A 13,653-nucleotide genomic window follows, 5' to 3' on the forward strand; every position below is an offset into this window, starting at 1 on the left:
AAAAGACTTTTAAATATCCGGATAATCTCAAAAAGCTACACGGAGCTGTGTGATTTTAAACATAGTGTGTATTCTGCCTAGTGACTGGTGAGAAAGCAGGCTCAGGGACACTAGTGGCTGGTTGACACTGAGCTGGCCAGCCCTGGGCTCTAGACCATTCAATGACAGTCAGGGACTCTGTGGTCACAGTGGACCCGGTCCCAGGTCCCGCGTCCCCCACACAGGGAGACTAAGGGGTGGTGAATAAAAGGGATTCTTTCTCTGGCAAGTTTTGTTTCCCCATTGTGATTATGAGATTAGAGAGAAGAAGGACAATAGGAAAATCTTCATTTGAAAGTCGGAGGAGATAAAAGGCAGGGGAGAATTCGAGAAGGTAGGAAAGGGAGTGAGACCGGAAGGCGGAAGGCGGGGTTCCCGGGAGTGGGGCGGCCTCCTCCGTCTGCTGTTACCTCCGCGTGCTCTGCGGGATTCCAGGGGAGGTTGGGGGTGGGGGGACCAGGAAGGGTATGGGATGACACCAAGTGAAACCTGAAGAAACGCAGCCCTGCTGAGAGAAGTGAGCTGGAGAGGGCCGAAAACTGCCTCCCGGCTCCTCGCCTTGTGGCTTATCCGTGGGATGTTTAAGGAGTCAGTCTACCGGGAGAGGAAGGGTGCTGCCCGGCACAGAAGTTGGGGCGCTGAGGACCCCAGCGCGGGTCACAGGACAGTTTGACTTCCATCAGAGCTGGCGCCAAATTTCTCCTCGTCTGCACCACCAGGCCTTGCGTCTCTGCTTCTCCAAGGAGCCCAGTCTTTGGCGCGGATGGAGGCGGCCACTGCTTTACGCTTCTCTGCGCCCCGCTCCCTTCTGTCCTTCATGTTGGTCAGCTGCTTGGGCCTGCTCTCAGGTAGGGACTCCTGTCTCGAGCTCCCGCCAGCTCCTCAGAGGGGAAAGCGCGGCCCTGCAATCTACACCGAGGAAGAGCGAAGAAGGCCTGCGGTTGGGGTCTGGCAGCTCGCATTCTGCGTGAGCTCCTGGGATGTCGACCAGCGCGGTCAGATAGCAACCCAGGGAGAGCCACAAAGGCGGGCTGCATGTAACAATTTTAGGTTTTCCAGTAGCTGCCTTTAGAACAGCAAAAATAAACATGAAATAGATTTTGATAATGCATTTTGTTTAACCCCAAATAACCAGAATATTGTTATTTAAACTTTTAATTAATGTAAAATATGAACAGTGAGCTATTTGACCTTTTTTACTCTAACATTTCCAAATTGTGTGTATTTCACACTTACAGCACATTCCAGCAGGCACTGGCCTGTGGCTGCTATAACGGACAGCCTGAGTGTTAGGGAAAGTCGAAGCACAGGGTCTGCAGGAGGTGCTCTATGGACTCTGGTCCCAGGTCCACAGCTTTCCATATGGGAAGCATGTATGTGCTCCAATAAATATTAGCCTCACTGGGTATCCCCACCAAGCGTCTGTGGCTGCCAGCCAACCTCAGCGGCCTGCCCCCAGAATCCTCTGGTCAGGAAGCCCCTGTGGCCTTAGGAAGATTACTTCTGTCCCCTGGAATATCCGCTTCCTTTCCTGCCTTAGATCTTTGATAACTGTGCCCTCTGATTCTGCTCCTTTATTGAACAGCCCCGTTTACTGTTGTGGGGCCAGCTGGCCCCGTCCTGGCCATGGTGGGAGAAGACACCATGTTCAGCTGCCACCTGTCCCCCGAGAAGGACGCAGAGCACATGGAGGTGCGCTGGTTCCGTGCTCGGTTCTCCCCGGCGGTGCTCGTGTATAAGGGTGGACAGGAGAGGACCGAGGAACAGATGGAGGAGTACCGGGGAAGAATCACCTTGGTGAGCGACCACATCAACACGGGGAGTGTGGTGCTTGTCATACACAATGTCACAGCCCACGACAACGGCATCTACCACTGTTACTTCCAAGAAGGCAGATCCTACGACGAGGCCATCCTGCGCCTGATGGTGGCAGGTGAGTCATTGCATTTTGCTGGTTGCTTTTTTCAGGGTGACCCTTAGGGGAGGTTTCCCTCCTCACTCAGGCCCTGTTGCAGCCCAGCAGACTTCAAACAGGGAAGGTGGTGGGACGCCTGTGTGGCTCAGTGGGTTAAGCATCTGCCTTCGGCTTAGGTCATGATTCCAGAGTCTTGGCTCCTTGCTCAGCTGGGAGCCTGCTTGTGCTTGCTCTCTCTCTGTCAAATAAATAAAATCTTAAAAAACAAAACAAAACAAGAACAGGTAAGGTGGGGGTGCCTGGGTGGCTCAGTGGGTTAAGCCTCTGCCTTCAGCTCAGGTCATGGTCTCAGGGTCCTGGGATCGAGCCCCACATCGGGCTCTCTGCTCAGCAGGGAGCCTGCTTCCCTTCCTCTCTCTCTGCCTGCCTCTCTGCCTACTTGTGATCTCTCTGTCAAATAAACAAAATATTTAAAAAAAAAAAAAAAAAAGAACAAGTAAGGGGGCTTCCTCTTCCTCAAGGACCAAATGAGTGGGTTTGCCCTGCCACACTGTAGGGCATCAGTTCCTGAGAAGCACACACAGCACTCCGCTGTAGCCTTGAGCCAGAGAGAGTGTTTAACTCCTACAGATAATCCTTTTTTTGTTTGTTTTTTAAGATTTTATTTATTTGATCGAAAAGCAGGGGGAGCAGCAGAGGGAGAGAAACAGGCTTCCCACTAAGCAGGGAGTCAATGGAAGGCCCCATCCCAGGACCCTGGGATCATGACTCCAGCTGAAGGCAGACTCTTAACTGACTGAGCAACTCAGCCACCCCGCTCTTCCTCTTTAATAGATACTACAAATTTGTTTTCCAAATTTCCTTTTAAGTGTTTTTTTTTTTTTTTTTTTTGAACTTATTTGACACAGAGAGAGAGTACAAGGAGGCAGAGCAGCTGGCAAAGGGAGAGGGAGAAGCAGGCTCTCCATTGAGCAGGGAGCCCAATGTGGGGCTTGTTCCTAGGACCCTGGGATCATGACTTGAGTGAGCCAAAGGCAGCCACCTAACTGACTAAATTTATAGGGGTACCCAGGTGCTCCTATAAATTTGTTTTCTAAAACGCCAGTGTACACTCTTAGCAATAGCATATGATGCTCCATACATTTTTCGTCAAGTCCAAAGACAAGTGTTTCACATTTGATTTCAATCCATTCTTTCTTTTTGAAGAAAGATTTTTATTTATTTGAGAGAGAGAGGGTACAGGTGTGTGGGGTGGATGGGGAGAAGGGCAGAGGGAGAGGGAGAAGCAGACTCCGTACTGAGCAGGGAGCCTCACTCCGAGCTCAGTTCCAGGAGCCCAAGATCATGACCTGAGCCAAAGACAGCCACTCAACCAGCAGAGTCAAGCAGGTGCCCCGCCATTTCTTCTTTCTAGTCAGTTCCCATGACTGGGAGGATGAAACCCCATCCCAGATCCTTTTCACTCCCTTTCCTGCCTTTTCTCCTCTGCTCTGATAGCCTTCTACATAGTATGCATTTTACTTAGCTATCTTGCTTATTACTATGTCCCTTCTGCTAGAGGGATATTTACTATTTTGCTTCTGTTGTAAGCCCATGTCTAGAACAGAATCTGGGGCATAAGAGCTGCTCAAGAAACAGTAACTGAATGAATGAATGAATGAATGAATGAATCTGTCCCCTGAAAGCTGCAAGTAGTCATCATACCATGCCTGCGCTGGCTCCATTCAGAGCGCGAGATCCAGCCTGAGCCTGAGCCTGAGTCTGTGGTCGTACCGTATTTTTCATCATTGTTGATGTGTGTGTTAGTCAGGACATGCTAGGAGATGCGCTGGTAACAAGCAGCCCTCCGAACCCAGTAGGTTAAAAGAACAAAGGTCTGTTTCTGACACGTGAGACATGTCCTCTGGAGTCAGATGGGACTCTGGTTTTCACGGACCTCCCTCAGGGATCTGGAGCTTTGTCGTTCACCTTAGCAGAGGGAAAGAGAACCTGGCAAATACCTACTGCCTGTGAGGAGCTCTATGTCCTTCTGACTGGTATCGCATTGACCAAAGCAAGTCACATGGTGGTCCTTCCAGTACGGGAGAGGGGAATTATGATCCCAACCACGTTGCCCAGGGAAATGACAATTTTTTTTAAAAGATTTTATTTATTTATTTGACAGATAGAGATCACAAGTAGGCAGAGAGGCAGGAAGAGAGAGAGGAGGAAGCAGGCTCCCCGCTGAGCAGAGAGCCCGATGTGGGGCTAGATCCCAAGACCCCAGGATCATAACCTTTAAAAAGGCCAAAGAAAAAAAAATTCAGAGTGGGAAAATTTCTTTATGCACTCCCTCACATCACAGACATTCGATACATCGTTCAGAAAATACTTAACAGACCGCTTCTATGTTTAAGTCACTGTTCCAAGTAACAGGTCAAAACACTGAAGAAAAGACGCGAAGGTTCCTGTCCTCATGGTGCCCATGTTCTGCAGAGTGCAGAGAGCCAATCAATACAGTATTTAAGAAAAAAATGTATATAATATTTAAACTGTATCCTAGCTGGTGGTGAGCACTGTAGAGAAAATAAAGCAGAGAGGGGCTGAGAGTGCAAGGTGGGGGCTGGGAGAGTAGCTCCCCTAATGGGATGGCAGGGGAGCACAACCAGAACGAAGTGAGGGTGAATTGTACCCCTCGGGGCTCAGAGGACCCTGCATGAAGTCCCAGCACAGCACCCGGCAGCTGGGGTCTGGAGAGGGGACCATAGACTTTCTCATCACACTCTGACTGTCGGAGTGAGAAGAGCCACTGTCCGTAATTGCATGGGGACAACATAGGGACGTCCCTCATCTTAATAGTAATTTTGTCGTTTTTGACCTTTCCCCATATGCCACTGTATTGAGAGTGACTGACACGTCCAGATGATTTCTTTAAAGCATGATAAAGTATCAAGCCCGTTGGCCCCACAGGAAAACAAGAGAATTTGACCAGAGGATTTGGGCAAGGCTTCAGAATAGAAGTGGCATATAAACCGGGATTTCTAGGAGTTTATTAATAATGGTTTTAAGGTATGAATGACCTCACTCTTGAGGCCAGTGTATTATACTTTAAAAGAAATGTTTGAAGGCTGGAAGAGCTTTAAAATGCACCTAAATAAATCAATGGCATTTCAGTCAATCTGACTAATGGAAGTAAGGCTTAGAGGACAGGGGGTAAACATGACCTTGGCCTGGCCTGCCCCAGTCTGAACTGAGTTGTACAACTGTTTATTGTTTTTGTTGCTTGTTTGGTTGGTTGGTTGGTTGGTTCACTGGCTGGTTGATTTTGTCTTTTAATTTTTTTTTTTTTTTTTTTTTAGATTTTATTTATTTGACAGAGAAAGATCACAAGTAGACAGAGAGGCAGGCAGAGAGAGAGAGAGGGAAGCAGGCTCGCTGCCGAGCAGAGAGCCCGATGTGGGACTCGATCCCAGGACCCTGAGATCATGACCTGAGCCGAAGGCAGCGGCTTAACCCACTGAGCCACCCAGGCGCCCCGATTTTGTCTTTTAAGTCTGTTGTCTCAAACTTGCCATGACTGAACCCCATGGAACCCCATTTTGTAGAATTTCCTTCCAACTTGCCGAATTCTTTTGAATCTTAATCACAGTTCAGTTTCTGCACCAGCCTGTCAGTGTGCAGTTGTTTTTTTGTTTTTGTTTATTTCTTTTCGGCAAAAATCAGATGGCGCAGGTAGTGCTGAGACTTACATGATTGCTTTAATTTTGTCTTTTGTCTTTTAATTTGTTTTCATTTTGTCTTTTAATTTTTTGGATCACCGTAACAAAGGAATTAGGTAAAAGAAGTTTGGATGTGAGGCTTCTGTGGCTCAGTGGGTTAAGAGTCTGCCATTGGCTCAGGTCATGATCCCAGTGTCCTGGGATGGAGTCCCGCCCCAGGGCCCTGCTCAACAGGAAGTCTGCTTCTCCCTCTGCCCTTCTCCCCCACCCCCAACTTATACTTGCTCTGACTCTCTTAAATCAATAAAAAGATTTTAAAATTTATTTATTTGAGAGAGTGGGGGTGGGAGCAAAGGGAGAGGGACAAGCAGATTCCGTGCTTAGTGTAGAGCCCCACATGACTCGATCTCAGAACCCTGATATCACGACCTGAGCTGAAACCAAGAGGATGTTTCACTGTCTGCGCCACTCAGGCACCTCAATAAATAAAATCTTAAAAAAAAAAAATGATTGGTTGAGGTTGTGTTGTCCAAAAATAAACAGGAATTTTATTTTGCTGAGCTGTTCTAAGATAAATCTAATTTAATTTCATTAAGAACTTTGGATGATCTCTAGACCCCCTGGCTGAAGGGGCAGAAGTCTCCTAGGTCTTGAACCACTAATCTCTTTTATTAGAGACTTTTTTTTAAGATGTTATTTATTTATTTATTCGACAGAGAGATGCAGCTAGAGAGAGAACACAGCAAGGGGAGTGGAAGAGGGAGAAGCAGGCCTTTCAATCCCAGGACCCTAGGACCATGACCTGAGCTGAAGGCAGACGTTTAACAACTGAGCCACCCAGGCGTGCCTTTTATTTTTTTATTTTTTTAAAGATTTTATTTATTTATTTGTCAGAGAGAGTGAGCACAGACAGAGTGGCAGGCAGAGGGAGAAGCAGGCTCCCCGCTGAGCAAGGAGCCGGATGCGGGGCTCGATCCCAGGACCCTGGGATCATGACCTGAGCCGAAGGCAGAGGCTTTAACCCACTGAACCACCCAGGCGCCCCCAGGCGTGCCTTTTAAAGACAAGAATAAGTTGGGAAGAGCCTGGACTCGGGATTTTCTGTGACGTTCTGCTGACATTGAGGAGGTGATATTGTAATCCTGAGGATCCCAGGAGCACCCAGATCTTTCTAATTGGTAGATGTTGTGGAGAGATATAAGGACATCCCCTGGCTAATTGAGACTCTGGGAGGTATATGTCTCTGAACTGGGGTAGGGATTGGTTCTGCATTCTAGTTCTTTCTATTCTCTCAGAAACCAACTACTCCTGATGACCTGTGGTCACATGCAGCCCTAAGCCGGGAGAGAAGGGACTATGTCTTGATGTCAGGAAGTTTCCCAAGATTCTGCTGGCCTGGCAGACTTCTGTCCTTATCAGATTATTCCCGAGCTTTGGGAGACCAGCACTGTGAAGAAGCCCTCCCAGGACGGAGAGTGAAATCTTCAACCTGCTTGTTTTGGGTCAGAGCAGAGACACTCACCCAGAAGTGAGACAAGCAGACCCTCTAACTGAATGAGTCAATCGGCAGTCACTTGGTCGGAGACAGACAGGTGTGTGCCACTGTGATGGGGTCACGGGTGGAGCACGAAGCCAAGTACATTGTCACCTTGCCCTCCGAGAGCTCCCGATTTATTGGCATATTGGTTTCCTGATGTCCAGCACTAGGGCCTTCTTCCTTCCTCTCCTCCATCCCTCCTTTCCTCCCTCCCTCCCTTCGAGGACGGGGACCTGTGGGAATGCAGGGAATACACCCAACCAGTTCTCTGGCCACTGGCCCCTTGCTGCCTTCCCCGTCCTTGGCTCTCCCCGTGGAGAGCTGATCTAAGACACTTAGGCTGAGACACCATTGCCTCGTTAGCTGCTTCCTGGTGTCTGTCCCCAGGCCTGGGCTCTAAGCCGCTCATTGAAATGAAGAGCCAGGAGGATGGAGGCGTGCGGCTGGAGTGCACGTCCGGAGGATGGTTCCCGGAGCCCCATGCGGTATGGAGGGACCCTCACGGTGCGATCATGCCGGTGCTGGAGGAGGCTTACATGGTGGACACAGAAGGCCTCTTCACGGTCACCACGGCCGTGGTCATTAGGGACTGCTCAGTGAGGAACGCGTCCTGCTCCGTGGTCAACACCCTGCTTGGCCAGGAGAAGGAAACCATGATTTTCATCCCAGGTTGGTTCCCTGCCCTCTGGAGGCTCATCACGCCGAGGTAGGGTCTTTGGACAGACCGGAGCCTAGAACAGGGATGGGGAGATAGAAGCAAGGGGCCCTGAACCCCAAGGCCTCTCCTCCTGTCTTGTCTCAAGGAGAAAATCAAAGTCTTCTCTGAGAGTTGTTTCTCTGTCCTGGTCCTTATCCTGCAACATTTTTTTTTTTTTAAGTTTAAGTAATCTCTGCACCCAGCATGGGACTCGAACTCATAATACCCTGAGATCAAGAGTCCTGCACTCTCCTGACTGAACAAGCCAGGTGCCCCCTGCAGCCATTTTTAAACATTTAGAACAATCATAAATGGAGAGTGGTACAGGCAAGGGAGCCCTACACTCAGGGGGCGGGGGATTTTCTATCTACAGACATGCAAGAATTCATCCAACAAATACTTAAAGTATCACCTGTGTTCAAGGCACTGTTCTCAAGACCGAAAATAAATCAGTGAACAGAATACATAAAGATCCCTACCATCCCTAACATTCTAGGGTGGCAGAGAGCTATAACTGAAATAATTTAACTGTAGATTATATCAGATGGAGATAAGTACTGTAGAAAAACTTAACTGGGGGAGAGGACCGGAAGTGCTAGGGTATAGGGGAGTTGTAGTTATAAAGAGGATGGTCAAGGAAGTCTTCACTTGAAAAGATGGCAGCTGGGCAAGTAAGGAAGGAGCTGTGCAGATACTTGAGTTGCTTGCTTGTCTGCAACCCAGGGAGCAGGAACAGCACATGCAAAGGGCCTGAGGCAGGAGCATGTCTGGCAGCTTTAAGGAAGCCCAAGGGGCAGGTGTGGCATGTGGTCAGGCAGGAAGAGTTGGGTGAGTCTGTGTGACACAGGGTTTTGAGCAGAGAAGTAGCAGAATCTCACTCAGCCTGCTGGGCTGACAGATTGCAGAGGGTATGGACAGAGGCAGGGATTGGGGAATTGCAAGCTTTCAGGCAAAAAGGAGTGGTGGTTCATGCAGGGTGGTGGCTGTGGTGATTCATTGGTGGCTGTGTTCACCCTGGTCCTTCCCATGGTGACCCCAGGGGTCCCTGCTCTTTTGGCTCCTGGGCCCCCAGCCCTGGCAGCTGCTGTGGGATGAGCCAGTGCAGAGTCAGGGTCTCTGTCCCGGGTTTCAGAGAGAGGAACCAACAGAGCGGGGACCCCAGGGAGCACTTCCCATGGGCATCGTGAGGGGCTCTGTCATCGGGGGTCTCCTTTCTCTCACTGAATGGGACTCTTCCGGTTCCCTTTTCAGAATCCTTTGTTCCCAGCACGTTTCCCTGGACGGCGGGCCTCGCTGTTCTCCTGCCTTCTCTGCTTCTCTTCACCGCCGGGAGCATCTGTCTCATCAGGAAACTCCACAGGGGAAAAGAGGATGAAAGAGAAGAGAAAGAAATTGCATGTAAGGAACTGGAGACAGACCAGATGGAAAAAGAGAAAGAACGTCAAATAAGAGGTAAAAGAATAGGAGGATAGGTCCCTGTCCCACAGGGCCACAGTTCTGGCAGCTAGAAGCCTGGGGACAGGGAGGAAATGACCAGAGGCTGCATCAAGGGGACCCCGTGGCATCCGGGGATCCCACCCCCCACTTCTGCCTGCTTGCTCCCATTCCTGCGGACTCAGCACCAGGCTGCCGAACAGACACAAACCTAATAAGTTCCCATAACATCCAGCCACCAGCGCATGGATTGTTTTTGGAATCTCTAGAAGCAGTGTGTGGGGAGGGAAGTGTTCATGAAGGGTCCTCCCTCCCTCGTTTAACACAAACTCAGATTCTCTGATTTCTTCTACTGAAGACATGAACTGGTTTCTGTCTCTTTGTCAGAGCAACTTGAAGAAGAACTACGTAAGTGTACCATTTCCTGAAGTAGTCCTTGCAGGTTTGCGCTCTGCTCGGTCAGCCAGCAGCTCCTGAAGCTCATCTGTCTGTCTGTCCCATTGCAGGATGGAGAAGAACCTTGCTCCATGCCGGTGAGCACCCTGGACAGGCCCTCAGCCCTCTCCCCAGCCAGCAGGACCTATTAGAGGAAGTGGGCAGGGGGCACTGGGCAGTGGAGGGGCTGGGATGCGATCGCTAGCCACACCCCTGCAGCACTGGGTCCCAGCTCCGCCGTCAGGGAACCCAGGCGATCTTAGCATAATTTCATCTGTTGCCAGAGCCTCATCCTAACGAGCACTTTACATCTTACAAGTTCACCCCTTCTGCTCAAAAGCACCCAGAATCCAGGCTTTACCAGTTACCGTGGTACTCCAACCTTTCGTCTTTAGGTGAATTTCAAAACTCCCAGTCAGACATCTCAACAACGTGGGGAGAGGAGAAAGTCACGTTCACACGACAGCAGTGTAGACCAGCTGAGTCGCAGGCAGGTGGTAGTACGTGGGCGATCTGCAGAATGGCAGGGCTCGGAAGCCTTTCCTACATCCAGAGAGGTCAGACCCTTGCAGAAGCAGGCTGTGGAGACGTGACCCTCCCTTTTTCCCTTGGGAAGGGGGTGCCCTTGGGCGTCATCTCAGTCAGGAGTCAGCTGGTGAAACTGGTGGAACCCCGAGAACCCATGAAAGGAACTTTGACGACCCAGGAATCTGCAGGGGAAGTTGGCATTAATTGCTTCACTGGGAGAGGGGGCAGGGTGGGCCTCTTGGTTGGTTTAAGCCAAATTGGAACGTTCCTGACTAAGGAGAGTTCCAGAGACCATATGTCTTGACTGGAAAAGGGAGCAGAGTGGAGAATGTTGAGAGAAAGCGGGAACCATGAATTTCGGTTCCTTTGCTAAACTTCCCACGTTTTTAGAGCCCAGATGATCCCCTACTTGAGGCCAGGCTCCTGTCGGACGGGGAGGCAGTGCAGTCTCAGGGGTTCTGTGAGCCAGCTGCCTGGGAGTTGTGATCAAGGGGCCTTCCTGGAAAAGGCCGCCACACAGGGGTCTCCCACCACCTTTCTGGGACCTCCCTGGGGTCCAGGAATAGCACCATCCCCCGAAACCCCAGGCCTAAACCAGAGACTTATTCTGCAGCCGATGTGGTCTTGGATCCGGACACCGCTCATCCTGAGCTCTTCCTGACAGAGGACCGGAGAAGCGTGAGACGAGGCCCCTCCAGGCAGAGTGTCCCCAACAACCCAGAGAGATTCGACTGCCGGCCTTGCGTGCTGGGCCTGGAGAGCTTCTCCTCAGGGAGGCATTACTGGGAGGTGGAGGTTGAAAACGTGATGGTGTGGGCTGTGGGGGTTTGCAGAGATAGCGTTGAGAGGAAAGGGGAGGCCCTACTGGTCCCCCAGAATGGCTTCTGGACCCTGGAGATGTTTGGAAACCAGTACCGGGCCCTTTCTTCCCCTGAGAAGATTCTCCCCCTAAAAGAGCGTCTTCGCCGGGTGGGCATCTTTCTGGACTATGAAGCTGGAGATATCTCCTTCTATAACATGAGGGACAGATCACACATCTACACATGTCCCCGTTCACCCTTTTCTGGGCCCCTAAGGCCCTTCTTCAGGCTGGGGTCTGATGACAGCCCCCTCTTTATCTGCCCAGCCTTCACGGGGGCACGGGGGGTCCTGGTGCCGGAGGGCGGCTTGGTCCTCCACAGGACGGGGACCCATCGTCCCAGCCACCATGAAGACTTTCCTGGCCTCAGAGCCAAGTAGAGAAACCTTGGCCGTCTCAGCTACCAGAGCCCAGCACCCCGGAAGGACATGGGCTCTCCTTTCCTGTGTACCCATGAAAGGACTGAGGGGAGGGAAGCCACAGCTGGAGGTCAGGGACCAGGGAAGCAGCCAGGGAGGTGAGAGCCACCAAGGGCTGCGGGTGCTGTGGGCCTCACCCTCACAGCCGAGGGGCTCAGGAGCTGATGATCCATTTCCACCCCTCCCCTGAGCTCTCCAGACCACACAGCAAAGCTCTCTCAGCCTAGAACTGAGCTGAAGAAGGATGAAGACACATCTCGGCCTGGCTCAGGTGTCCCCTCAGTAAACTGGGAGTCAGTACTCCATTTTGTGTATGGCCTGAGATTTAAGGTCCCTACTGAGCAGGTGAGTACTGAACCAGGTAGATCCCCAGTTTCAGGTTCAAGGGGAAAAGCAGCACTTTCCAACTTTTTGACCTCAGGCTGCCTTTAGACATTAAAAATTATTGAGGGGGGCACCCTGGTGGCTGAGTTGGTTGAGTATCTTACTCTTGGTTTTGGCTCAGGTCTTGATCTCCGGGTTGTGAAATTGAGCCTTTCGTCCAGCTCCGTGCTCAGAACAGAATCTGCCTGAGATTCCCTCTACTTCTCCCTCTGCCCCTCCTCCTGCTCCTCGCTGTCTCTCTTGCTAAATAAATAAAATCTTAAAAAAAAAAAATAAAAATTATTGAGGACCACAAAGAGCTTTTGCTCATTTGGGTTTTATCTGCCAGTATTTATGGCATCGAAGATGGAAACAGACATTTTAAAATGTATTTATGACACACATTAAATAGCAATAATAAACCCATTATAAGTTAATATAAAAAACATGTTTTACAAAAATTGTTTTCCAAGGTAAAATAAATTGTATTGAGAAGTGTGGCATTCTTTAAGTTTTCTACAAATCTAATATCTGGCTTTTCCTAGAAGATGGGCTGGACCCTCACATGCGTGTCTGCACTGAATGTTGGGGCATCCCAGGCTGGGTCATCTCTAGAAACTTCACTGTACACTAGTGAAAGAATGAAAGCAAAAACAAATAATGTCATTATTATTATGTAAATAGTATTAACCTTGCAGACTCCTTGAAAGTATATCAGGGACTGCCCCCTCACCCCAGCCAAAATCTGCAAATCATAGGTTGAGAACCAGGATAGAGAATCCTGGAACAGAGTCAGGTATCTAAAGTGATGGTTTAAGTGACAGTAATCCAATTGTAAAAAAGTAAGCTGAGAAAAAGAATATTTAATAATTTAAGGCAGGGGCACCTGGGTGGCTCAGTCGTTAAGCGTCTGCCTTCGGCTCAGGTCATGATCCCAGAGTCCTGGGATCAAGCCCCACATCAGGCTCCCTGCTTGGCGGAAGCCTGTTTCTCCCTTTACCTGCTCCCCCTGCTTGTGTTCCTTCTGTCTGTCTCTCTGTCAAATAAATAAAATCTTAAAAAAAAAACAAAACTTAAGGCAGTGACACATGGCCACCTCTGGAAAGTATGGGGCACTGAACTAGGTGAGTTGGTAAGATGGAAGACTGGGTTATCAACGTGAATGTGGTGTTTTTATTTTCAGTTCTCTTGTTAGAATATTGTTTGAACAGGTTTAACCAAAAACACAGGTCTGCAAGTCCAATCGGAGAACCAGGGCTGCTCACGATTAGGCAGGCCAGGTCCAAAGACCTGCCAAGAGGGTCCTGGGCTTCGAGCAGGATAGAAATCAAATGTGAGCTGGGAAAAAAGTGAGAGCCGCTTTACAGAATAATGTAAGTGACAAGAGTAGAGCAGGCAGAATGTCTGGGAGTGTCTTCTTCCTTTGGGGATTTATGTTGGAAAGGGGTCCCAGGTTCCTGTTCCTTAAGGAATCCAGGGTAGGGTCCAATCAAAAGCATCAGGTATTATTCTGTAAATCACCAAAGGTCGGGGATGTTGACACCAGTGAAAACGGAGATTTGTTTGGAAGCTAATGCCCTGAAACATTCTTCTCAGATGTTATCAGGTGTACAGGGGCCTAGGAGGAAACTCAGAATGATGCACTTTCTTGCCTCCCCCTTGGAGTGGGAACAGAGCTGGTTTGGCTCACTCAGATGCAAGGTGAGATACAGAACATGAGTACGTGGGG

The 13,653-nt window shown here is 49.8% G+C and overlaps 1 protein-coding gene across 1 annotated transcript; it reads left to right on the forward strand.

The window, feature by feature from the left end:
• The first annotated feature begins 306 nt into the window (after positions 1-306).
• On the forward strand, positions 307-12,140 carry LOC123942345 (butyrophilin subfamily 2 member A2-like). Its single transcript, XM_046006238.1, has 8 exons — positions 307-373; positions 759-887; positions 1,625-1,972; positions 7,577-7,858; positions 9,138-9,338; positions 9,708-9,728; positions 9,827-9,853; positions 10,897-12,140. The coding sequence occupies exons 2-8, from the start codon at positions 803-805 to the stop codon at positions 11,520-11,522; spliced, it is 1,590 nt and encodes a 529-aa protein (XP_045862194.1). The 5' UTR covers positions 307-373; positions 759-802; the 3' UTR covers positions 11,523-12,140.
• The last annotated feature ends 1,513 nt before the right edge of the window (positions 12,141-13,653 follow it).

Source organism: Meles meles, chromosome 5 (genome assembly GCF_922984935.1).
Source record: "Meles meles chromosome 5, mMelMel3.1 paternal haplotype, whole genome shotgun sequence".
In the NCBI taxonomy this organism is placed as follows: domain Eukaryota; kingdom Metazoa; phylum Chordata; class Mammalia; order Carnivora; family Mustelidae; genus Meles; species Meles meles.

Bases quoted from the DNA above. Each gene is read 5' to 3' on its own strand.
- LOC123942345 (XM_046006238.1), top strand. From the start codon at position 803: ATGGAGGCGGCCACTGCTTTACGCTTCTCTGCGCCCCGCTCCCTTCTG. The intron at 7,859-9,137 runs GTTGGTTCCCTG...TTCCCTTTTCAG, and splicing joins AACCATGATTTTCATCCCAG to AATCCTTTGTTCCCAGCACG. The intron at 9,854-10,896 runs GTGAGCACCCTG...CTTATTCTGCAG, and splicing joins AAGAACCTTGCTCCATGCCG to CCGATGTGGTCTTGGATCCG.